Genomic DNA, 27,998 nt, shown 5'->3' with positions numbered 1-27,998 from the left:
ATACTTTCATTTTGTGGTAACTAGACAATGTTGCAGCTCTATCGCCCATCAACATATCATACTTGTCCATCTTCGAAACTCCTGATCTTGAGAACTCACATTTGTTCAGGCCAAGTTGTAGGTGCCGAATCGCGTTAATATTTTATATGATTGCTCTACACATGTTTAACGTGTCCGTATATGATCAGACAGGTGGATCAGTTTACACTTTGGTTTATTTGCCAGGCGTTGAGCTTAGACGAAAGGTTTAAGGTAAACCTGCAGCATTGAGACATAAAAACATGAAAATGAAAGGTTTGAAGCATGCATTGTGTTTTGTATATGTTGGCATTGCAATGGTTTCTGCTGCTTCGGTGGAGCTCAATGTCACGAAACAGGACGAGATGATATGGAAGGCAAGAGCTGAGAATGCAAAACAACACGCGATGGCTGCTTTTGATCCTCATCCCCATGATGTCACCAATCAATTGAATAGCCATGTCCACAAGTAAGTCCTCGTTCAAAATTTATTCTTAAGCCCTGAGCAAACTGTTCTAACATGCTGATTCTCTTTATTCTTGATTGTGAAGGGCCACGGAGAAGGATCATAACAGCACGAGAAGGGGCTTACATGGAATAAAGAGAACCGGCCCTTGTAGAGCTACGAACCCTATAGACCAATGCTGGAGATGTGATCCGAATTGGATGAAAAATCGGATGAGGCTAGCGGATTGTGCCCTTGGGTTTGGCCGCAACACCACAGGTGGCAAAGGGGGCAAGATATATGTAGTTACTGATCCATCCGACACTGACATGATTAATCCTAAACCCGGGACCTTACGACATGCAGTGATTCAAGCCGAGCCTCTTTGGATCATATTTAAACACGGCATGATAATTAGATTAAATGAAGAACTTATCATGACGAGTAATAAGACTATTGATGGACGCGGAGCTCAAGTTCACATTTGTTCGGGAGCTGGATTGACGATACAATTTGTTCAGAATGTGATTGTGCATAACCTTCACATTCATGATATTAAGGCTGCTAATGGTGGAATGATCAGAAGTTCCGTGGACCATTATGGTCTTCGGTCCAGGAGCGATGGTGATGGTATCTCGATTTTTGGATCTTCTCATGTTTGGATTGATCATATTTCTATGTTCAATTGCCAGGACGGGTTAATTGATGTTGTCGAGGCTTCCACCGCGGTTACCATCTCAAATTGCCACTTCACAAGGCATAATGAGGTAAAATTCACTTTGCGTAATTTTTTTTTATATAATTAAATCGTTAAGGGGAGTGAGAAAGATACATCTGACCAAGAGGTCATTGGAGATCGTCTAATTATTGTACACTATAATGTTACATGATTTATCATATTGCAGGCGCTTCTGTTTGGCGCAACTGACAGCTACACAGAGGACAAAATAATGCAGATAACGTTGACATTCAATCATTTCGGGAAAGGATTGGTTCAAAGAATGCCGAGATGTCGATTCGGATTTGTGCATGTAGTCAACAATGACTACACTCACTATCTAATGTACGCAGTTGGTGGAAGCTCTAATCCCACCATTCTTAGCCAGGGGAACCGCTACGTAGCTCCAAAAGATCCCAATGCTAAAGAGGTCAGTTATAATCAACTACTAGCAGAGGCAGATCTAGTAAGAGGCACATGGACACTTGTCCCCCTAAAATTATTGTTTACATTTTTTTTCACCATTCTAGATTTTACAAAGTTGTAAGTGATTTTCTAAAGATTTGCTTGATGCACCATGGAGAAATTACTCCTAGATCCGCCCATGACTACCAGCACGTCGAAACTCATGAAACAATGAAATGTGACTTGATTTAATGCGTGCAGGTTACAAAGAGAGACTACGCAGACGAAAGTGAATGGAAGCATTGGATATGGAAATCACAGGAAGACCTGATGGAGAACGGAGCATTCTTCGTCGAATCCGGGGATCCTAAACATGTGTTTCCTACTGGTAAAGACATGATAGTTCCGAAGCCAGGGACGCTTGTAAGTAAGCTCACAAGATTTGCCGGTGCTATTGCCTGCAAAGAAAACAAACCATGTTAATACATTGTCAACAGAGCATCTTTTTAACTTGTGTCATAGCTTTAAAATCATTAGGCATAGAGGAAGAAGTAGGATGATGTTTATTTCATAGTTTTTTTTCCTGGTACGAGATTTGTACTCCATGGAAGTAGTGAAGAGATTGTGATGAAACCATAGGTTTAGTATATGTACATGGACTACTCGATTCCGATTTAATTGTACATTAATATTAGGCAATGCATCGGGTTTTTCGACCTACAATGGATGTAGTGCGTGATTTCTATTTTTCTTTTTATCTGTTTGTGTCAGAAGCACTTTTAAAAAGATCGGAAAAAGACGCCGGAAGACAAGAAAGACCCTCTTTTTACAAAATCTACTTTTTCAATAGCTTTCTATTGTTTTAGAATCATCAAATATTTTAAATTAAATTATTTAAACACTAGATAATTTACGAGTCACGTCTTTCAAAGCTTGAGCCTTGAAGACATGAAGAAATGACACAGGAAAGAAGGAAAAAGAAAGATCAGCATACAGATTTTTTAAGGTCTTTTTTGGATAATTTCCCCTCCTCTGTCCCTTTCTTTGCTTAATAGCAGCGGGGGCTTCCACCGGATCTCTACCGGTGGAAAGCCCCAAAATTTTTTATTTCTCTTCTTTTGTGTTTGCTTTTTTCTTCCAATAAAACTTCTTTGGCATTTGTTTTTCCGGATCTAAGGATTCAAAACCTTTTCCGATTTGGCCTTCTTTTCTTAGATCTCAATTCCACGGAACTACGGATTTCTCGTTCTTCCCGGTGCTTTTATCCTTGAAAGTGGCCCGAGTTATCGTGTTTCTGTGAGTTTTGTTCCCCAGATCTAAGATTGACTTGGTTTAGCCAATATTTCATTTACGCATTTGGTTGTTAGGTTATCACGTTTGGTTTGGTTTTTTGTTGTCTCACCGTTTGTGTGAGTTTTGTTATTTTCTCACCGTTTGTGTGAGTATGATGTTTGATTTAGTAATAGAAATTGTCAAGGGATTGCATTCTCAGTCGATAGCTCAAACTGTTTGTGACGGAAGCGATAGTGGCGAAGTTTGTGTAGATATCATCTTCAACAAATCACGTGATTTTATCTCCAAGATGAATGGATTAATCAGTGATTGTTTCTGTATTTTGTTTGTTCGACGCGACTGTTTATGTAGATGCCGTATGGCTTTTTATTATTGAATTAACTCATTTATCAAAAAAAAAAAAAAAGGTCTTTTTTGGATTTTACATTGGGCCTTTGTACTATAGGCCACGGATTTAGGATTGGGCTTAATAAAAGACTGTGTGTACCCACTACCTAAAGACCATACATACCTTCTGTATTAATGATTTTTATCTGTATATCAGTAATTAATTTTTAATTAATATTCAAACATATAATATTTCTTAATTCAGTTTAAATAGTGTTTAATACTGACTCATTATTCTTTAAATCCGGGTTACAATATAGGAAGTATAAACTTTTTAATATAAATGATTAATGTTATAGATGATATGTTCAAAGATGAAATATGTGCCTAAATTAATTTAATAGAAAAGCTTAACAATACTGCTTTTTAATAACTGTTTTAAATATTATTTATCTGTTTTAAATATTATTGATCTGACACCGACATTTGACCATGAGGTGGCGGAAGCAATGTAAAACGAGAAAATAAATCAACTTGATGAATAGGTATACCTAAACGGGGAGCTTCAATTTTGTTAAATCTATAACTCTTGATTTATGATTTGCATTTGTCGCGTACAAGAGCATCTCCAAGCTCTTCGAATAAACTTTTTGTTTGTGAGTTGTATTAACCCGTATAAAATAAAAAACGTTTATTGATGAAAATTTATGATCCATCTAAAACACATACAAGATGTCAAGAATTTATTCATTATCTTGAAAATTTAACATGATTTCAAGAATGAATGACTGAAGAACAACAAATAATTTATATTTACGTGCAAATTCCTAAGCAAAAAGTGCATAAACGAGGTGTTTATCGAACCCTACTAATTGACTTTAAGTACGTAGAAACGACAACTGAGTGCTATGTCATCGAGCTATTAATTCTCTGCTCAAGAACCCTCTACTCGTTCCTGTAATGATCACCCTGTTTACCCTGAAAAATTGAAATTTTCGGAATAGCATTTAAAGAACTGTATGGCCAAATTAATTGAAAATTTGACTCAAAATAATGAAAGCCCGAAAAGGACCGCATCATATCTGTCCACAACAACTACACGAACAATATATACTGCCAAGTGTATTTGTTTGAATTTGACGCAAAACGTTGAAACTCAATTTATAAACATTGTACCTTTGCACCATGTTGTCGCTTTGTTAATTTCCATACATATCTCATACACACTCACGTACATTTCCAATAAAAAAATGTCAAATTATTACAAAGAGGAATAAAATGAGAATTACTAGGAGTAGTTGTTTGCTTTGTTTTAGTCAACTTGACTTAACCCTATATACGCCCGATTAACACGCTTGAGGATCGTGAAATGAATAATTAGTTAATTACAGCAAACTTCCCAGGCCTTCGTTACCAGCCGAATTTAAGCGACTTTTCACAACTAGCTTTTTAATTAACTCGTAGAATATTTTATAATCTGTGTGTTACCTAAAAACATTTCTTGGGGTCGTAATGATGTTTAAGTGTTGCTTGTCTTGCAATAAGCCATTAATTAATATTGTTAATTAATTTCCTGTTAACTTATCTGTATGTGTGTCAATACTGTGTATGCGGTTTTGACCGATTCGGACAAGGTCGAATTAGCAATTATCCATGAGATTATGATTAAAATGTCTTAATATATATACTTTTTCATATGCATTTTATTAATTAGCCGATGGATCAAAATTAATAATACTTGAATTTGAAACAAAATAGTATATTTCATTTAGTTTAAACAAATTACTCCAATAAAATAGTTATCGAAGTTTTGAAACTAGAATTATAAATTTGTAACTTGTATCCTCTTCGTTATAGGTTCGACATTAGATGGAGAAGAATTTGTGATTATGCTCCTCGACCAGAGCCTGTCGCTCAAGTGCGGTTTATATGGTTCACGTAGTTTGCGGGTTATTGCGTGAGCCCGTGGGTTTCTCCAATTCCCACCCAAAAGGTAGCGGCTGCAGGTTGCTACGTTAAAAAAATAAAAAAAGAATTCACATACGTTAAATTACAATACGCATTGATATGAATTATATTATTATTAACTTTTTCCTATTTGACATGTTATGTAAAACACTTTACATATAAGTTAACATATATAAAGTATAAAATTTAATTCATTAAATGATAATTTAAAAAAATATCATATAAAAATAATATTTCATACCCAAAATTGGATATAAAAATATATAATAATTTAGATGACATATTTTAACTGATATTATTGACATACATATAAACGACCTGTTCGGATCAAGAATTAAAATCAACTCATGTTATACCAAATTTTGTGTATAAAAAACATTTTCCATTATATAAAGTATAAACAGGAACGTCTAGACCGCATAGATAACCACAGTTAATTACTGGATATCATGTCAACGCTCTTGATCCAAGATACAATCCGCATATGCATAAATAGTTGCTGGCGTTGAATAAAGGCTCTCACTGAGGACTTCAATTCGGTCCTTGCATTTATTTAGTACCATACTACTTTTTTTTTGGCTAGTTTACTAAATATAAACGCATGTATATTTATATCAAAAGCCTACCCCTAGCTAGGGTTTCTGCTTCAAGTTGTTGGTACATTTTTCATTGACCTAATAACCTCTACCAATAAATTTCCGGTTCAGCCTAGCTGGAACGATAATTTAAAAAGAAGGGCTTTATAAAATGATTGATGATAAATCTTGAGCTTCAAGTTCAGATCCAAGGCTTAGTTATTAATTAGTGTTTAATTTGATGATCTTGTATAAAATTATGCAAATGGCTGGTCGTCAGCATGAAATTTTATAATGCATATACTCTTACCATCTTCCGCAATCTTCCCATCTTTTATTCAGAAGTAAACGCATGCAGTCTTTGTTTTGTACTATTCCGAACATGGAAAAGTCAGCATAGAAATTATACAAGTTATCATGAATAATTCACTATTATTATTCACTTGAATAGTTATGCACATGCAATTTTATACATGTGGAAGTATAAATACTAATTGTATAAATTAGAAAAATTATACAATAATAGACCCGGACTTCTACTAACTTAGTTGTCAACGAAAACTTGTGAAAGAATGAAATTTCAAAATGCAACGCCGATAATTATATATGTATGTATGTATGTGTGTGTATATATATTTTATTTAATTTAATTTCTTAAATTCAGATTTTCTTCCAGCATCCTTGTACATATATATAATTATGTATGATATCTACCTAATATGCAATTATGCTAAATTGAAAATGACATCATTCAAGAACATCAAAAAGCATGACCATCTACTCTACATCCTATCATTAATTCACCAACTTTTTTTTTATTTATTACAAACTTCATTATTAATTATTAATATTAACAAAAGTTATATTAAATAAAATCGGTAAAAATCATGGCCCCAGAACATGTTTTCTGCTAGAGACCTACATCACGAATTACATACTTGACCCCTAGTCACACATTACAAGTGAACACTAGCAAACCAATGCAGATCAGAATGAAGACACTACTAGAGTTAAGGGACAATACCTCATCTCTCGACGACAATATACACCCTCTAATAATATACAATTTTTACAAGGGAAATCTGACTTTCGCCCATCTTATTGCATTTAGATATCCTATAAAACTCTTGATCTTACATACATTGCACATAGACATATACCCGGCTAGGTTTTTTTAAAAAAAATAACACATATGCCTTATAATTTTGCAATTAAGTATATGTTCTCAGATATATTCAAGATGAGTCAGAGTGGAACTCATAACCTGGAAAACAGAGGATAAAACCATAATCACGGATTATCCGGTTGTGCTCGGCCAGCTTCTAGTTTGGTAGTTATCGGGGCCGTTTGGATGAACTTAAAATAAGTGCTTCTTGATTAAAGTAAAAAAAATGAAGTAGAAGTTAGAAACAAATAAGTGATTAAAGTGTGGGAAAGAAGCAGAAGCTGTAAGAGAAAAGCTAACATTTGTAACTTCAAACAAGTGCTTCTGTTTTTTTACACAAACAGGTAAGAAAAGCAGAAGCCAACTTCTTCTTAAAAGAAGTACTTCTCCCCTCGTCCCAAACAGGCACATAGTTTTACACCAATTCCAGTTCATATAAACCTATATACAGATCTACATATGTTTGTGGTGCGAAACGAGGTAGCTAGGTCTATATCAAGTCGGTCCCTACATTATAACGTTGTGAAGAATGTCATACACACACTAAGATTAGTCAATATATAAGCCAACCAGCAGCTCAAGTCTGAACCCACAGTGTCTCTACCTAGCTACCAGACAGACGCTTGCCTTCTTCAGTAGGCCCAGCTCTGAGCAACCCTCTTGTCCATCCATGCAGATGCATCCACATTTGTAATGGCGTCCATTTCTATATAACCACATATTATTTATTAATATTATTAAATTAATTAAAAATGTGTGCATATAATTTAAAAGTTGATGCTTGCTTGATAACAGTAGTAGTTGAAATGAGACTTGTGGGTGGGGACCGACGATTGCGGCTCGAACCTCTCTCTGGATCTCTCTCTGACATGTTACATTGAAGACCTAAACGCTGAAGTTGAAGTCTTCCCTTGCAACTTGTTTTTATTATACAATTATGTTTTTTAGTCTTGTTAATACCTTATCCCCAGATTAGTTCTTCGTTTACTAATTACTACTTGCATGTTTGGCTCAAGGTAAGCAAATGGTTCTAACTCATTTTTTTTATCTTAAATTTGTTTGTACAATAAATTGGAAGACGATTAACTAAAAGTCAAAAGTAATTAAATATATATGAGATATTTTTGAAAATATATTGTACTATTTTTGTGAATTTTGAATGATCAAAGTCTATTTCATCATTTAAATGGATTGACTCAAATTTAAAATAATTTAAACGTTTTCACCTTTTTTTTATGTACAATATTGAATTATTTAAATTGTTAATTCTTAATATTTTAGCTTGGACTCTAGTACATATATGATACTCTTTCCATCCATGATTAACTAAGAATAAGAGTAATAGGAGCGGTGATACACAAAATTGGTCAAAATTTTTTATACATAATAATTAGATAATTGACATTCGAATATTTTTATTAATATTATTTACGAATTTATATAATATTTCCATCAAGCTTAACCCATGTACTCTTATGAATGATTTTATACCAATATTGGTCGTGAACCATTTTACAAGTGATATACGTAAAGTTTACAGAAATAGATTTTCAAAGATATTATCAATTAGTTTGACCTACATAGATTATACATACGTATAATACAACAACTTCGTATAAAAAATAAACACGAAAAAACGTCATTAAAATGCGTGTTTGTATAGTATGGTCGAGTAATCCAAGTGGGTCATTGACATTGAGTATATTGAAAAGATTAACTGGTAAAAGCCAGCAAATTTGAAATAGTAGTCGCTAAGAGCATCGGAGTCAATTTCTGCAGGCTGCTCTTATAAGAACGGAACCGCTGTTTATCATTAAACACTTTTATCCATTGCTAGCTAGCTAAGATATATACATAGACTACAAGAGAGAAGATAGATAGATACATACATGGAGGAAACACTGAAAAGAAAAGCTCATGGGGATGCATTCAAGGAAGAGAAGAGAAGTGAATCGAGCCATGCCGATGATGAAGACCGCAAAGACGAAGATATGCCCCTTGTCAAGGTATTTACTTAACTCATTTTATATATTCTCGTGAGGATTAAGTATATCCTCGCAAATCTTGAAATGAACGAGAATCGAATCCAGAATCTGAAATAATAAGATTAGTCTTATTTCTTAAAATTTTTTATCATGCTTAAGTATATATATCGTTAATTTTCATTCATCTATGCTTAATTATCCCCTTGAGTATATATGTGATTAGATATTTAGATTGATATCTATGAAATGGATTTAGTTCGTTAATTTTTTGATCATTAACCACACGTAAAGATTGAGAAGTATTAACTGTATCTAGATAGCATGAATAAATCTACAGACAGGTACACGATGACTAAATTCTCTAATCGTCTGTACAAAAATCTCACTTTTACAAAGATCGGGAGAATTTTGAAATTTATTTGCAAATATTGTTATGTATAATATTCATTAGTTCCGCATGCTACCAATTTGTTTTTGTTCTTTCTTGATCAGTAGATAAACGATATCGTATTCAAAGGCCATTTGCAAATTGCAATCATACTACTGTTTAAGTCTCCGCTTTAGTGTTAATTAATTAAGTAGTGCAAAGACTAATTAACTATAAAACTAAAAGCAAATTATATAATGTAGGTACTAAGGTACTACTCATATTCTTTATCTCCGCTACAGTTCATACGTGTACTTATATATTAATTGGATTAATGGATGCATGCAGGATAATGAGCTTGATTCTGCGAAAGCCGAAATGCATGAGGTGAGAGAGGAGAACCACAGACTAAGAACTTACTTGGACAAAATGATGAAGGATTATCAAACTCTTCAAACTCAATTCAACAACATTGTTCATGACAGGGATTCTCCCACCAAATCCAGGCCTGTCAATGATCAAGGCCATCGCGAACAGAAGCATGAGACGCGTGATGAGTTTGATGTGTCCCTTAGTCTTGGAAGATCATCTTCGAGTGAAATAAAAAGGGAGAATGATCATAAGCATTCGTCGAGTCCTAAGAAGCCTGTTGAACAGGATAAAGAAGGATTGAGGCTTGGATTGGACTGCAGGTTTGATGTGCAGCCTTCTGTACTTTCGAAAGAAGGAGTGCCTGAATCGTCTCCTGAACATAGCTTGGATGATGTGAAGGAAGTTGGCGCGGAGACGTGGAATGCTCAGAAAAGTGAGAAAGCACATGAAGAGGATGAGGTTTCGCACCAAAACCCTGCTAAGAAAGCCAGGGTTTCTGTCAGAGTTCGATGTGATACTCCCACGGTGAGCATTCCACACAATTGTCATGTCATTATGTACAAATTTTCTGTGCACAATTCTGTACACCTAACACTACTCTTAATTTTGTTGATCATAATTCGATGTTTGTGGAAATGTACTTAGAGGGTGTTTCTTGTGCTTGATTGTAGATGATTGATGGGTGCCAATGGAGAAAATATGGTCAAAAAATCGCGAAAGGAAATCCATGCCCCCGAGCATACTATCGGTGCAGTGTCACACCATCATGTCCAGTGCGAAAACAAGTACAAAGATGTTCACAAGACATGTCCATCTTGATCACCACTTACGAAGGAACGCACAACCACACACTCCCAATAGCAGCCCATGCCATGGCCTCCACTACCTCGGCAGCTGCAGGCATGCTCTTATCCGGCTCATCCACCTCGGGTATCGGATCATCAGGAGCCCCGACTACCATCACCACCCCAGCTGAGCTACACGGACTCAACTATTATCTCTCCAATAACTCAGCATCCTCTAGACCTCCATTCTACTTGCCAAACACTTCAATCTCCTCATCTTCCTCGTATCCATCCATCACTCTCGATCTCACCTCAAGCTCCTCCTCCATGACAAGTACTTTCCCTCCAAGATACAATCTCAATTCCTCGAGTACTAATCTCAACTTCAACACTTCTTTGGACTCCAACGCCACTTTACCCATCTTCTGGAGCAATGCCAACAACTACCAGTTACAAAATTACGCAAAGAACACTCAAATAGGCCAATCGCTAAACTTTGCCAGACAACATCAAGAAAACCTCTACCCATATTCCTACATGCAAAAGAACAACAATGATCTTGCTCAAGCTCATCAGTCCATGCAAATGGACAAGAACTCCATCGAATCTGCCACGAAAGCAATAACAGCCGACCCGAATTTCCAATCAGCCCTAGCAGCTGCAATCACCTCAATGATCGGCTCCAACAACATCAGTGGCAATAATGTAAAATTGCAGGAGCCATCATTTCCAGTGCTGTCTAGTTTTCTTGCAACAAATTCTCAGGCATCAAACATGATCAGGCCTCTCCCTCCTTCATTGCCAATTTCGAGTTCGAAGAGTAAATCTACATCTCCTGAGGATAATAGAGACCAAGTCAGATGATTATGGATTAATTATTCATAACTGGCGTTCATGCAATGAATTTTGTTTGCCAAGTAAACTTAGTTTTCCAATGATTCATTATAATTCTTTGGTTGTAACGTATATAACTCTTAGTAATTATACTATGTTAGTGATGTACAATGGAGAAAACATTGCATGTTGAGGCGACTGCGAACTGAATTGGTAGTCGCCATTGTTAATGGTGTAGCATGCATGTGGATTAAATAAATACAACAACATTTTATATTTGAGTTTTGAGTATTGTAAATAATGTAAATTTGTTTTATAGCTGCATGTACTTACAATTAATGTATGATTATTATTTAGTCCTATTTGTATTGACCAGGCTGCCAGGGAGAAGAGATGCAGAAGGGTGTGCTCATCTTATCTCCTCATCTTTGGCATGCACACAAGAGCGGAAGTAATAAAAATATAACATCTTTACTTTTTTATTCACAGAAAAGAATTTTTTTTTATATTTTACATTAAGTTACTTGTAAAAAATCAAATAAGAATTATTTTTAAATGGAGGGAGTATTATTAATTTTGATATAATGATATACTGTACATTTAAATTATTATATAAATATGTGATACTTTTAATATTACAAATTAAAAGTCCTGTATTACACAATATTACTCATATTATAGAAACTGATTGTTAAAGAAAATGTCCAAATAAGTGATGATGATATGAAATAAAACGAGGAGGGAAATTTTTTTGATTCCTCTTGTATCACTAATACTAAAAATACAAAGAAAGAAAAAAGCGAAATTCTATACCCTAGTTGGGTGGTGGGTATTGGTGAACTCCATAAGTATAGTTAAAACGTTTTAATAAATTTATTTAACACAATGTTCTACACCCGATATTGAACCCTAATTACGATGTTGAACATAAAACACTGCACAACTGAAGTCCACTTTACCATTAAATGTACCACATGCTTTGAAATGAATAACATAAAACATAAATGCTTTGCAATGAATAACATAAACTCAACACCACGTCATACTTTATTATCATGTTCATTATAGCTTCATTTCAACTGCAACCACAAATAGCGCTAACAAAATACGATAATAAGAGAAACAATGAAACACTGCAGAGACAGTCACAGCGACACTTGAGATATACATTTGCTCAAATAGATACGACTATGCACCCAAGGTACGTGACAATGCCTCCTGCACAATGTATACCACGACCAAATGAAGGCAATGTGAAAACACCTTTTTACTTTTTAGTGGCAAGTTATGAGGTCAGACAAGAAAGCAACACAACACGGAATTTTTTTTTAAAAACAACAAGTAAAAGTAGATCTCTGAATGCAACAGAATTCAAACAGACACCCAAAAATGTCATATTTGACCCTGATTAATCCCATATACATATTCAGTATTTCTACATATACACAAATCAATATACTTTCCACGATACATTCTCTATCTCCTTATATTAATGATATTGTCCAAATACATGTACATATAAATTGATATATGAGAGGAGACGGTCAATGTTCATGTAACTTTGTCCCAATGAGATCCAAAGGTCATGACTCATGAGTATGAGCTAGTTGGGCTTTTCAGATATTAAATATTGTCAATACTGAAACGGGTACCAGATACATAGGTTTTGTTGTTTAAAAAAATAAATTCAATCTGGATCGAAATAATTTTGTTATATAATTATAAATTTTTTTATCTATATTTTATATGTATGAGATATAGTATTTTTTTTCTTAATCTAAAGCCTCCCACCGCCTAAAACTGTGGAGATTAACTTTCTAAATTCTAAATTTCATAATCAAGATACTATACTCATATACTCAAGAATTAAGTTTCATTTGCAGTAGTCATGATTATTTTGATTTTAAACTCTTAAAAAGATTTATTTTGGTTTTACACTCTTAAGAAGATTATTTGCTTCACTAACTTGTAGCATGTAGATTTGGCTTTTATTTTGTTAAAATGATACAATTCTGCTTTTGATTCATAATGTTGTTAAATGTATAGTAATTTTACATTTTTTTAAAAAAAAAATTGACCTCCAAGTGTTGATGCGAACAATTTTAAGATTCGTTTAAAGCTTTTAAAATATACTTCCAGAACTTTGTATTCTGTACGAGAATAAAGATAAAATAAAGATTCTTTACTTGAACAAATGAATGAGATTCGATTTTGCTCTTAAAAAAAACTAGAGCATGAATATTTTAATTATAAATCATTTTCGAAATTTCAATTAAAAGAGGGTTTTAGATTTTTTGACATATCTAAAATCAGAAAGTCAAGAGATTCAAGAGCAGTCGAGTCTCAGGGGCTTCAGTTTGGAATTTTAGAGTTCAGCGTGTGACGAGCAGATTTGGGGCTTCATCTTGTTAGGTCCAATCAGACGTAGAAGGGGGGGTTGAATACGTCTTACCAATTTCTTCGATTTAATTTAATTGCGGATAATCTTGTTTCAGTCCATGTTAAATCAATCGTAAATAAATAACTCCAGCAAGTCGGGGAATATTCTTATATTAGAAATAATCCTCGGGTGCTACAAAATCCAACACAAGTGTCGGCTGCAGAGACTACAATCACTCTATTACAAACTCTCGATAAAAACAATCTTCTAATTTAACTCTCGAGAATGTGTATAGTGTGTGCACTTACAAAGTGTGTAGTTGTTTTCAAATGAAAACATTAACCTCTATTTATAGGCTTTCCAACAACTAACCATGGTTAACGAGTTCGTCCTGGACGACTTGAGTTCGTCCTGGACGAATTAAATTGACCAAAATAAATCTATCTCCACAACACATTAACTGGCGCCAATTACATATACATATATACAAGTATATATATATGTATGACAGAGTAACCAGTCAAACATGGCGCCAAGGATTTGTACAATGGGAAGTCAAAACTTGCGCTTGACTTCCCAGTCAAACCTTGCGCTTTGTAGAGACAACTACTGTGAGAGAATTACTTAGATTAAATCTAAGTAATTAAGTCAATTGTTGCGCTGAGAATACTGGTCAAAGGTTGCGCTTAAGGAGCTTCACAGGGGACATGACTTAGATAAATTCTAAGTGAAAGATGCGCTTGATTCTTCCCCTGTATGTGAGGCGCCAACTTTGACCAAAAGTCAATAGTTGCGCTTATGGAAGGAGACAGTGTATGCACTGTATATACTTAGAAAATTCTAAGTGTTTGAGAGAGGTTGAGGCGCAAACTTTGACTTAGTCAAAGTTTGCGCTTTAACAGTGTTGATGCTTCCCTTGTGATGAACACTTAGACAATTTCACAAGACTTCCCATTTAGCATACGAATTAAATATACATATATATATACTTAATTGTGTTTAATTAATCACTTGAATTATTTAAATTCAAATAATTCACAATTAATATATATATATATATATATATATATATATATATATATATCTAATTAATAAGTTCCTTTGGCAATAAATCCAGGAGCAGCTCGATTGACCTGATCAATTAATTCGTTGATCGAATCCACTGAATACTTTCGTATGTCCTGACGTCCTGTGCACTGGTCTGGTTCACGAACGACTCGAACTGAAATAATTCTTTGAATCCTTTGCTTGATAATATACTTGATCAGTCATTCCGGGTTAGGTGTTGCTTCGATAAATTTGATTATGAATAATCAAATTAAATATACTGGAATCTTCTGGTCTTTGATACTTGATCTTCAGGCAATCTTGATAGCAGACACATTGAACTTTATTCTTCACTGAGGCTTGAACATATTAATGAACTTCTTTCAGTGGACGGATGCTCGTCTCAGATATCTTGATTGTCTTTGTCTGTTTGTATCGAATCTCCAACCTGTAGATTCCTGTATTATACTTACGTATTGTTTCTTGTCTTTTGTTGTGTTGAGTTATCGTAATTACATTTACGTTACATTATGCTTTACAATCTCCCCCTATTTGATTGTTAGAGTTCGACAAGCAAATCCTTTAAGAGGATAACTCAACTGACACAATGAAAAAGCATACTAATTTAAACAGGAAATAATACTAAGTACAGTCTGGATTATATCTTACATTTTCCAGAAATCAAAAGTAAATATAAGTAGCCATTTCTTCCTCTAGCCTGAACTAATCTGTCCTTGGTTTCTTGGCTCTTGCATTAAGCAGCTTTTGCTCAGCTTTCCTCTTTGCAGCTTCCTCTACTCTCTTCTGAGTAAGCTTGTTTTCAATCTCTTCAATCCTTGCTGTGATGGTACTCAGTGCCACTTGCTCCAGTGTATTCTCAGGTGGAGGTTGCTCCAGATTTTTCTTCATCTTCTCTAAGGTTTGCAGATGAACCATCTTCTTCAACTTCTTAAAAGTGACATTCATCTCCATTCCTTCAATTTTCATAATGATCCTTGATGGATGAGCACGAACTCTAGAAGTGTTGTGGACAGTCTCTACAGCTTTTCTTATCTCCAGAAGATCAATCAAATCTTTGAGCACACTCTTGTCTTCTTTTACCACTGACCACTTAACAGCTGCAACTGCACGAGTGATTCTTTTGGAATTGAGTTTTCCAATCTCTGTGAGTGGTATAGCAGTGACTTCAGAGTCTTTCTTCTTCTTGAATATTACAGATGTAGGATTGTAAGTAACAACAGGTGCATTTGGATTTTCAGGAATTTCAGGGTTGAGTGGAGGCAGTGGATATGGTGGTTGACGATTGATGGCTGACAAGTCCAAATCTCTCAGAGCAGCAAAGTTCAGACGATAAGCATATAGCAATTCAGCAGTTAGTCTTCCCTTGCTAGTCCTTGAGCACTTCTCCCTGACTTGAGCTTCCAGATATTTCAGTATACGAGGATTGTATGTTGATAATGCTTCATCAGTGAGTCCAATACTCTGAATCATACCATCCTTGAAATATTTGATAACTGAAGGCTTGTCATGAATTTCAACTCCAATATCAGATATCCAATCTTCCACCATATCTCTGAATATTTCATTATGCTTTCTGCCGGTTGAGATGATCTTGTTTCTTACCACAAACAGCTCAGTTAAAGAAAGATCTCTGAGAAACTGACTTGACACATGCTTGAGTCCATGGCCTTCTCTCTGTAGCTCAAATGATATGTTCACCATCCACCCTCTCCTGGGAAGAACAGCAACAGACACAGTAGAAATGATATCATTTAACACCTCGTGATAATCATGTAAATCCTTGTAGTTGTTCCTGAAGGAGTCAAAGATATCTTTTACTTCGTCATCATCATTGTCTTGAGTGACCTCTGGAAAATCAAACACAGATCTAGCAGCATCCCATTCAGCTCCATCTTTATGTAAGTTGGCAAGTCTCCTTTCCCTTCGAATCCGTCTTTGGTTTTCTAACTTCTCCCTTGCTCTCCTTTGCTCAGCATAATCCCTAGCAACATTAGCAATGTCTTGTGGATTTGCAATTTCAAACTCTTCAGCACGAAAGATGTCATTGTGATATGCAAGTTCATCAGCAAAGACTTCAGTGTCTGGGATTTCTCCTTCTTCAAGATCTTCATTCTCAGCACCAACCATCCTAATCACCCTGTCATCCACAAACTCAGGGATGTATTCATCATGACTGTAACTGAATTGATGCCTAAGAGCAGAATCAATCAGTTCTTCAGACACCCCTGTGAGCACCCTTTTTCCCTTTGCTTTTTCAGCTGCTCTCTCCCCCTCAGTTGAGTAATCCTCTCTGGAAGGGTGAGAAGCCAGCAATTTAGCTTCAAGAGCAGCCAATCTTTGCTCCATAGTAGACTTAATCTCCACCAACTCCTCCCGTAGAACAAGATTTTCAGCTTCAAGATGTTGAACTTTGAATTTCAGAGCTTCAAATTCTGTCACAGATACAGTTGGAATTGGTGTAGGTTGGGCTGTTGGGTTCTCACTTGTTCGTTCTGCAGGTGTTTCTCTCATTTCACTCAACACTAGAGCACTCAGTGGGGCAGAGGGTTTCTGTATAACTGGTTCTGTAAGTGTTTCCCTCTCACTCAAAGAAGCTCCAGCTTCTGTGGATGTACCTGCAAGAGAAATCTTCTTAGCCTCTTCTAGAGAGGTCACAGAAGGTGCAATGAAGGTTCGTGAGCCTTCGTCCTCAGTTTCCTCGTCAGATGAATCTGAGTCATAAGAAACAAGTTGCCAACTACTCGAAGGTAGTGAGTCCTTAGATGGATCCTGAATTGGAATCTCAGGGTGGGTAGACACAGGGCTCGAAGGATGTGATCCTTGAACAGGCGAAGCACCCTGGTTTCCCACAACTGCCTTTGACGGCGAATGACTTTGTGACAAGTCCTCTATCACTGGCACACTTCCTGAAATGAAGGGCTCAGAAACAGATTGCCGTTCACCTTCGAGAGGTGAAGAGTCCTTTGAAGGATCTGGGAATGTTCCTCCCAGGAGGGTAGACAAGGATGTAGAATGTGGCAATTCATCCAAGTTTCCCCCAGAAGCCTGTGAAGGCAATTGACCCTGAATAGGATCAGTAACAACAGTGTCTATCCCTAACATGGACGACAAAGTGTTAGCAACCGTCAATTCTTCTATCGTGTGTGCAACCTCACTGTGCATTGGAGTAATGTTTGGCTGAGGTGGTGAAGAAAAAGACAGATTTGCAGTTGTCTCAGGTTCTATTCTCCTTTCCTGACTAGGAGACAGAGCTGCAGATTCAGAAACAAACTCCTTATGTGGTGCACTAAAGGCACTTTCTCCCTCTTTCTCAGAAATAGTAGATGGTTGGCTGAGGGGTAGAGTAGTTTCTGCTTCTGATGTTTGTAGAATTTGTGAAGTGGTGCCTTGGTTATGAACTTGGGGGATTTCAAATTCATTGGCACTTGTGATAGGTGGTGAAAGCTGATTGGAATCCAAAAGATTCTGAACCCAATCAGGTGCACTAAAGGACAAGTTGTCAGAGTCAGAAGGGATACCTGACTGCAGCAAAGGATTGTAGGTGTTGGTGAAGAGCTCATCAATGTCCACCATCACATCATCTGAAGGTGCAGCTGCAGTGGTTGGAACAGGACTATCCACTTCATCTTCAGAGTCAGTGGAGTTGTCTTGTAAGGAATCCTCTCCTTTAGATTGAGCATTGTCATCTGATGATGTCTGTGCATCTTCCACTATCACCTCTTCTTCCATGTGTGAAGTTTGAGTCTCAGGGATATCAGCTTGATGAGATGACTCAGGGACTTCTTCAGCTTGGGTTTCAGGAGCCTCTACTTCCTGAACCACTGGATCAGCAACATTTTGAATGTGGGGTGGAGGCACATTTTGATTGTTCAGGAATTCTTGCATTGCCTCCGGAAGAACCACATCTTCATTGTTGGTGTAAGTTTGATGGTTTTCCAGCATAGAAATGACCCTGGTAGTCATGAAAGAGCATATGACATTGTCTATATTGGGATAGACAGCTTTTTCAGCAGGAGTCAGCATCTGGTTGAGCACAATCTGGAAGAACCTAGGATAGAGGAGTATGTTTCCGTTTTTCCTTAGGGAGTCCTGAAAAGCTCCCATGATCATGTGTCCCAGATTTATTCTTGTATTCTGAGCTATTGCAATTCCAATCTCCTGGTTGAAGGTTGTGATGCCATGGAACCCTCCAGTCTTTGGTGCAAATACATGAGAAATAGAATTAAAGAAGAAATTCCATTCTCGAGGTAAATGCTTCACGTACATTTTGCTGGGAAGATCACCATTTTCCCTCTGGCAATGGATAGCAAAGAAGAAGTTTGTCCTTTCAGCTCTATCTGGAACATCTTCAAAATTCTCTGTTGGAAGTTGCAGAGCAGTGTTCAGGGTGTTCTCAGTGATTGTCAGTGTTCGTCCCTGAATAACGCATTTGAGTCCAAATACCTGTTCTTCATTTACCACAGAGATAGAGGACAGAAAATCTCGAAGTAGAGATTTGTTAAGGTATACAGACTCAGTCATAGCAAACCTAGCAAATGAGAATTCTGACATGTATCGAACCCAACGTCGATAATTCGCTTGCGTAATTAAATTATTATTTTCAACAATAGTGAAATTTGTTTTCGGAATCTCAAAATTTGCAGCCATTTTTAATTAAAAATAAAAATGATTATAAATTTCGTTTCACGAAAAATAACGAACAAATTTCAACTTATGTCACGAAAATAATTAATTAATAACGCTCCGTAAAACCCTAATTCCAAGAATTTCAGATTTTAATGAAATTCAAGTATGTAATACTTCTTGAAATTCTAAGAATAATGGGATCGGTTTCGCAAATTATGAATACTAAGAACTCGTTCAAATCAGTCCAAGAATGTCAAGAGTTTCGAAAAAGCCCTAACGAAAAACAACGATGGATCGTTAAAATTTTTATATGTAGTGAAAGCTCTCGACTAGGGGAATTCAAAACAGGTCGCAACAATTGAAATTACGAAAATGCCCCTCATACATACACTGTATGAGGCGCAACTTCGTGAGACTTAGAAAATCTAAGTCACAATAAACAGAAGCATACAGTGGCTGTAGGTAAGAGGCGCAACATTTGACTGGAAAGTCAAACGTTGCGCTTCTAGAGTATACAGTATGTGTATGTATATGTTGGTCAGGGGCGCAACGTTTGACTTAGTCAAATGTTGCGCCTAACCCCACATACCTACCAGTAAAGTATACTTAGCCAAATTTCGAGTGGAACTCCACCCAAAATCATATCAATTTTGTTAAACGAATTTGATTAAATTCAAAGAGATTTAACAAATCGATATCACAACTAAATTAAATAAGTTTTAACTAAATTAAAATTTAGCCAACAAATATTTAATGAATTGTGCTGCAATTATTTTAATCAAGATTTAATTAATGGAGAACTTAACATAATTTGAATTGCTTCAAATCCATTAATCAAATATAATTAAAATATGAATTAAATAAACACTAATATTCATTAATTGAATATAAGCACTTAAATACTTCAAGAAAATTAATATGTAAAATACTGGATGCACTTTGTAAATTCACAAGTCCTGAAAATATGTACATTTTAAAACTTGTGAACTTACGAACAAATTGCAGTTATTTCTTGTCTAATTAATTAGACATATTTAACATCCCAAGTTCACCAACCAGTCTAGAGAAAGTGGATTCGTCTAGTGGTTTAGTGAAGATGTCTGCAATTTGTTGATCAGTAGGTACAAAGTGTAACTCTACTGTTCCATTCATGACATGCTCGCGAAGGAAATGATACCTGATATCAATATGCTTTGTCCTGGAGTGTTGAACAGGATTGTTGGCAATGGCAATGGCACTCGTGTTATCACACAGAATCGGAATTTTATCCAACATGAGTCCATAATCTTGTAGTTGATTCCTCATCCACAAGATTTGAGCACAGCAACTCCCAGCAGCTATGTATTCAGCTTCAGCTGTAGACGTAGACACGGAGTGTTGCTTCTTGCTATACCATGACACCAACCTTCGTCCAAGAAACTGACAGCTTCCTGAAGTACTTTTCCTATCAATCTTACATCCTGCAAAGTCAGAATCTGTATAGCCAATCAGATTAAAACCTGTATCTTTAGGGTACCAAATCCCTAGATCGGGGGTTCCCTTAAGATACCTAAAAATACGCTTAACAGCTATAAGATGTGACTCTTTAGGATCAGCCTGGAATCTAGCACATAAACAAGTTGCGAACATGATATCTGGTCTACTAGCAGTTAAGTATAAGAGAGAGCCAATCATACCTCGATACTTCGTGATGTCAACTGACTTACTAGATTTGTCCTGATCAAGTTTGACAGCAGTTGGCATAGGGGTTTTGGCAGGAGATGCTTCTTCCATTCCATATTTCTTCAGAAGATCCTTGATGTATTTAGATTGGCAGATAAAAATACCGTCAGGCTTCTGAATGACTTGAAGTCCTAGGAAGAAGGACAATTCTCCCATCATGCTCATCTCATACTTGCTCTGCATTAACTTAGCAAATCTCTCGCACAAAAGATCATTAGTAGAACCAAATATAATGTCATCGACATATACTTGTACAAGAATTATATCATCCTTATGCTTTTTATGGAAAAGAGTTTTATCGATGATACCTCTGGTGAAACCATTTTCAAGTAAGAACTTGGAAAGAGTGTCATACCAGGTTCGAGGGGCTTGCTTCAGGCCATAGAGAGCTTTGAAGAGAAAGTATACGAAGTCTTCAAATTCTTTGTCTTCAAACCCAGGGGGTTGTTCAACATAGACTTCCTCTTCCAGATCACCATTCAGGAATGCACTTTTCACATCCATCTGATATACTTTGAAGTTGGAGTGTGCAGCAAATGCTAAGAACATCCTGATTGCTTCAAGCCTAGCAACTGGAGCATAGGTTTCATCATAATCAATTCCTTCTTCTTGCGAATAACCCTTTGCAACCAGTCTTGCCTTATTCCTCGTAACAATACCATCTTCATCTAGTTTGTTTCTAAAAACCCATCTAGTGCCAACTATAGATTTTCCTTTAGGTCTTGGCACTAGCTTCCAAACTTTCTGCCTTTCGAATTGATTGAGTTCTTCCGGCATTGCAGATACCCAATCTGGATCATTTAGAGCCTCATCAACTTTCTTTGGTTCTGTCTGAGACAAGAAACCAGCAAAGTTGCATTCATTCTGAGTTGCTCTTCTAGTCTGCACTCCTGTGTCTGGATCACCAATGATTTGTTCGACAGGATGGTCTCTACTCCATACCCTTTGTCTTGGCAGATTCAATCTTGATGATTGTTCGGTGAAATCTACACGCAAGCGCACGTGATCACAAGTAATATATTAAGTTCGATCCCACAGAGACTGGTGAATTAAGAATACGCACCTATGCAACAATGTATGATCAATTATCACTGCTAAGACAATTAACAAGGATTGGTTTCTTTTATACTAATAACTAAAATTACTAATCAAATTCAGAATAGGAAAACACATGGGATTCTAACTTCATTATCGAATTCATCTAGAATTGAAATTACTGATTAACATGCGACTGTTGATCCTAATCAGACAACACGAAAGTAATACATGCCAACTCTCGTTGCACACATATCATACCAATCAAAATCCGCAATTAAGACAGAAATCTCATGGACACCAACAAAGCTCAGACCCTATATCTCTATAGCGGTAGTGTAAGCAGAGAGGTTTAAATAACAAGTCATCTATCGTGATTACACAGGGTGATAAAAATAGTTCAAGTCTACCACAAATTATGTTTCTTTCACATAATCCTATGTTTGCATGGCATAGTTCTAAATTCAATCATCCACTCTCGCTTCAGAAAGAATTAACAAACAACTTAGAAGTTAGCTACGCTCCTAAGAAGAATAAGCACGGCTCATGCAAAGAAATCAACGTACGTCACACAATCAAGTAATTAACATTCGTTACTAGACTACATCGATAAATCCATTAGAATCCCATGAAGGCGGTTAGTTCATAATCGAACTAATCGACATCATGGGTTCTAGTGAAAACATTATAAAGAAAAGACAAGAATTGAATGGAATAAAAATGCTTGAATTAATACTAATAAGGATCACACGTTACAGATTTGATGTTCACGATCTTGCTCGAAACTGTCACTTCCTCGCAAAGAACGATCTAATACAAACTGATAATGTGTTTTGATTACAAGAGAAAACTAACTATGATATTGTTCCGATATTCTAACTATATTCAACTACTACGAGGCTAGGGTTTTACACATGAAAAATAATAAAGTGCATTGACCAAGTCAACCGGGCCTCGACCGCTGCGAAAATCCACTAAAAAGCTGTAAAAATCGGCCCGGGGAGTTCTGCTGGGCGCGGCCGCGCTAACTTAGCGCAGGCGCGCTAGTTGATGCAGTTAGTAGCGCGGGCGCGCTACCACTTAGCGCGGGCGCGCTAGTGTCTGCACTGGCAGCTCCGTTTTTTCGTTTCTCGCTCGTTCTCGCGTGCATGTCCTTCCTCGCTTCTAGTACCACTTCCGTAGGTGATCACGGTTGCATTTAGCATATGCAACAAGCCCTTTAAACCCCTAGATAGCTCTAGTGGACGAGTGTGTTCTCGTGAGGGTTTGTAGAAGATGTACCCACAAAATCCCAAGTTGTGATGACTCCATAATTCTCTATTCTTGCAAATAATGCACCAAAACCAACCTAAAATGATAGAAAATCACTTCATCACCTCAACTCGTGACCTGCACAGAAAAACACTAAAAACACATCAAAAGACACTAAACACTTAAGTACAACCAACCAATTTAAGTGGAAATGAAGGCCTATAAGTGTGTATAAATACCGCTTATCACACCCCCAAACTTAAACTGATGCTTGTCCTCAAGCGTCAACGACACTATACAACAATACAATGCAATGCATGAATGCAACTACGTGATGAATGAGTAAACTATGAAGTAATTGCCTTGCCAATTATAATACCTCAGATTGTGCTAATGTTCTCGAATTTCATCTCTCTCGCTACCAAGTCAATTACTCTTCTATTTACAAGTGTGGAGTGCCCGTGTGTGCAAGTATGCTCTTTTATTGAGACAAGACAAATACTACTACTCCCACAGAATCCCAATCAAGAATCGTAAAAGTTTAAAACTAACACCCCGTCACTCAAGTCCTACTAAAAGCCAAGGTCCCAAAGAATGTCCACACCCTTCTATTTTATTCACTATTTTTTTTTTCTTTTTTTTTTTTTCTTATTATTGATGATTAATTGCTCGGTCTAAGGTCAGAGCGCTTCGCAGTGTAAATGCGTTACGAACACCACAAGACTTCACACACCAATTATTCACTCTATTCTAGTGGTTTATTTAACCGTGCAATGGTTGAGATCCCTAAAGATTTATGCACTAGTACCCATGTAGCGAGCGTTGGGTCAACAATCCCAAACCACGAAGGGCTTTAGGTTGTTAGGCACAAAGTCCCCTCAGACTTAATTACTCGAGTACTAATGAGCTCAACCTAGTTAATTCTACCACTTATTTTTCTAGTGAATTTATTTACTACTATTTTTTTTTCTTTTTTTTTTTTCCTATATATATTTTCTTTTTTTCTAGAAAGGTATATCTACTCCTCAGTTCCCCCAAACTTAAGATTTACAGACCTAAGCTGAAGGGTGTTCAATTCAATCCTAGAATTCATGGAATTTCGTCTAAATCCTATCTCAAGAACATATGTGAATTACAATTTCCAACACAAGCAATTTCCAAGTACTAACCTAGCATTGCAATTGAAACTACTAATCAAGAACTGCGCACATAACTCATCATAGGCAATTAACTTGGCTTAACTTCATAATTCATGCACATGCTCGTGATATTAACTACTACAATTACCACTAAACATGTAAAATAAAGAAAATATGGGAAAATTAGAAAGAAAACGTGAGAAATAATCAAAGCAAAATAAATAAATAATAAAAAAAAACGTGAACTACATGAACTAACTAACACATGCAAATAATAAAAAAAAAACTATCTAATAATATGCTCTTCCTTAGATTACCACCCCCAAACTTAAAATATTCAATGTCCCCATTGAAAGTGATAAAAAGGCTAGAGCACCCACATACCTACTCGGTGTCCGAGTCCTCCCCCTCCTCTGCTGGAGGTGAATCAGGTGGAGGATACTGCATCCCTGCTCCGAATACTGGCCACTGAACTGTGACCCCCTGTGCCTGGAAAGCACTACCTAGAGCCTGTGTCAAGTCATAAGCAAACCTCTGGTGGATGTCGTGCATGGTGTCCATCCGTCTCGCTAGGCGGCGATACTGAACATCTCCCATCGGTTCGGAGCTCCTCTCCGTCTGTGAAGTACCAGCTCCAGAAGCTCTAGGCTGCTCCCTCCTCACAAATGCTGGACGTCCCCCTGGCACCTCATCATATATGTACCCGAGGCCTCGAGGGTGGGGAACTCCTCCATCCCACTCCGTCATCCGACTGATCGCCGAATGATCAATAGGTGTCCCTGGCAACTGTAATTGCTCGTTGGATGGCCAACGAACACCGCTCGATCGACAGAGCTTCGTCACAATTGTGCCATATGGAATGGCACCAGTGGTTCCTCCCCGTAAGAACCTCAGAATCCCCTGATGAATAACATGTCCCAGATCAATATACTTGCCCGAGACAATCCCAAAGAGCAGAATAGCTCTCTCCACTGTCACCTCATGTCCATGTGAAGATGGCATGATGTTCGCACAGATGAAGGCGTTCCACGCCTTCGCATACCGGTTCAGAGCGGCTGCAGGAAAAGAAACATGTGCCGGCAAAGGAGGTGCAGTCATCTTCCAATGCGTGTCCGGTACGCACATGTCATACACCAACCTCTCAAAATCAATCGGATCGTCATCAAACCGGCGTTTGGCACGCCCAATCCTCTCAACCACCCAATCTTCTTCATTACGGCGCTTGGCGCGCCCCCCAATAACTTTACGGATCGCCTCCGCACTATAATCAACTCGGATTCCCCGCACCACCGTGAATCCATCACGATTCTCCTTGGCATTAGCATAAAACTCCCGAATAATAGCCAAGGGAACCGCCTCCGGAGCCTCGCAAAAAGACTCCCAACCCCGCTCTTGAACCATGTTCAAAAGCTCACCATCCTCCGCCGTGGGTAAGAATCCCCTCTCCTTAACTAACGACTTATTCATAAGCCGTTGAAACTCGGTTCGTGCTCCATCGGAAGTGAACTCAACCTCACCCATCGAGGAAGAATCGCTAGATGTAGGGGCTTGGGTGCTTGTTCCTTGTGATCTTCGGGCTCTTTTGGGTGCCATTGGTAGAGATTTAGAGTTGCAAGAGATTTGTTTGTAGTGGGTTTGAGAGATTGGATGAAGGTTGTGTGTATGGGTGTGTATATATAATTAGGGTTTAAAGAATGATAATGCGATTTGGAGATGGGTTTTGTGTTTATATAAGGATTGGAGAGCTGAGTTAGGGTTTAATAAGATGTATTTCGGGCTAGGCATGCAAAATTAGGATTGTGGGCTTTTAAAAACGAAAAGAAAATATTTTTGGGAGAAAAACCGCCAGCCTCTGCAGTCAGTAGCGCGGCCGCGCTAAGTATAGCGCGGGCGCGCCGTGCAACTTAGCGCGGGCGCGCTGACACTAGCGCGGGCGCGCTAGTGTCTGACACCGGAGGCTGAATTTTTCGATTTTTGTGTTTTTGAGGTTTACAATGGTACAATGTGGTTCCAATGCGTGGGTTGCCTCCCACGAAGCGCTTGTTTAACGTCGTTAGCTCGACGTGAAGTCCAGAATTAATCCGATTCCGATGAAGTATCCTGTGGAGGATACCTCGTTCCATAACCAAACGAATCCCAAGTAACATTGACGTCTAGTGCCAAGAACGCTTCAGCAAGAGAATCCGTTAGTATATCAGCAAAGCGACCAATTCGTTCCTCCAACACGTCAATACGCCTGATTATTCTTCGGTACTGTGCTTCATTCAGTGTTGAAACAGCAGGTGATTGAATTACGGATTGGTTACTTGCATTGGCCGAGAGTAGAGGATAAGTGTCTCCACATGCATTAAAGTTTGAGTCTGAGTGAGCTCTAATTCTGTGCCAATTATTCATCTGATTTTCCTGAGTGACTTCGACCGCTTCATCCTCCTCCGATTCTTCCTCTTTTGAGATCTTCCACTTTAGATCTTTGTGCTCAGCAGCGGCTAGGTTCTCCATCAGTTCGTAAGCATCATCGAAGCTTTTGTTCCACAAACTTCCTCCAGCTGCCACGTCTAACTCTGCTCTACATTGACTGTTGAGACCCCTGTAGAAGTAATTAATTGCCATTCCCGGAGGCATGTCATCTTCCTTGAGATTTTCGAGAATCTTCTTGAATCGGTCCCACGCTAGGCAAAGATATTCTCCCGAGAATTGAGAGAATTTACCTTCAGTGTTTTTGATAGCTGATACTTTGATTAGAGGATAAAACCTTGTACAGAATATTTTCTCCAACTTGTTCCAGCTATTAGTAGTGCTTGCCGAGAGAGATATAAACCACGATCGTGCTACATCACGTAGCGTGAATGGAAAGAGTCTCAGCTTCACTAGATCTTTAGGTCCGATATTGAAATCCAATGCAGTAATGAACTTCTCGAATTTCTTTAGATGTAGGTTTGGGTCTTCAAGAACAGAACCCCCAAATTGAATGGTATCTTGCAGCTTGAGAATGATTGATGGTTTGATGCGAATGCCACTGGCTGATATTGATGGTTCAATTGTGTCAGCCTTATTATCATTGATGTTCAAACGAGAAAATTCACGTGACGCCTCACCAACTGCTGTCCTTGCATAATTCATTGTTTCAGAATCTGAGAAAGAAGATGAATCCATTGCTTCCTTACTGGTTTGAGTATGTGTTTGCATAAACGCGATCCAAGCACCTGAGATAAAGAAAAGAAGAAAAGTGAGAAGAGAATAGAATCCTAGTCAGTGAATTTTAATGCACACTGATGACAAGTACATAAACTAATTAATTAACACCGAGTTCCCCGGCAGCGGCGCCAAAAACTTGTTCGGTGAAATCTACACGCAAGCGCACGTGATCACAAGTAATATATTAAGTTCGATCCCACAGAGACTGGTGAATTAAGAATACGCACCTATGCAACAATGTATGATCAATTATCACTGCTAAGACAATTAACAAGGATTGGTTTCTTTTATACTAATAACTAAAATTACTAATCAAATTCAGAAT

The 27,998-nt window shown here is 37.3% G+C and overlaps 2 protein-coding genes across 2 annotated transcripts; both read left to right on the top strand.

Annotated features, from left to right (window-relative positions):
- LOC108195342 (pectate lyase) lies at window positions 1-2,307 on the top strand. The gene is made up of 4 exons (XM_017362304.2): window positions 1-487; window positions 570-1,230; window positions 1,369-1,611; window positions 1,848-2,307. The coding sequence occupies exons 1-4, from the start codon at window positions 282-284 to the stop codon at window positions 2,067-2,069; spliced, it is 1,332 nt and encodes a 443-aa protein (XP_017217793.1). The 5' UTR covers window positions 1-281; the 3' UTR covers window positions 2,070-2,307.
- Window positions 2,308-8,588: 6,281 nt separating this feature from the next.
- On the top strand, window positions 8,589-11,538 carry LOC108194291 (WRKY transcription factor 72A). Its single transcript, XM_017361243.2, has 3 exons — window positions 8,589-8,920; window positions 9,615-10,163; window positions 10,310-11,538. The coding sequence occupies exons 1-3, from the start codon at window positions 8,804-8,806 to the stop codon at window positions 11,285-11,287; spliced, it is 1,644 nt and encodes a 547-aa protein (XP_017216732.1). The 5' UTR covers window positions 8,589-8,803; the 3' UTR covers window positions 11,288-11,538.
- Window positions 11,539-27,998: the final 16,460 nt, after the last annotated feature.

The sequence above is a fragment of the Daucus carota genome, chromosome 7 (genome assembly GCF_001625215.2).
Source record: "Daucus carota subsp. sativus chromosome 7, DH1 v3.0, whole genome shotgun sequence".
NCBI lineage: Eukaryota > Viridiplantae > Streptophyta > Magnoliopsida > Apiales > Apiaceae > Daucus > Daucus carota.
This window is presented reverse-complemented; position numbering and strand designations above follow the sequence as displayed.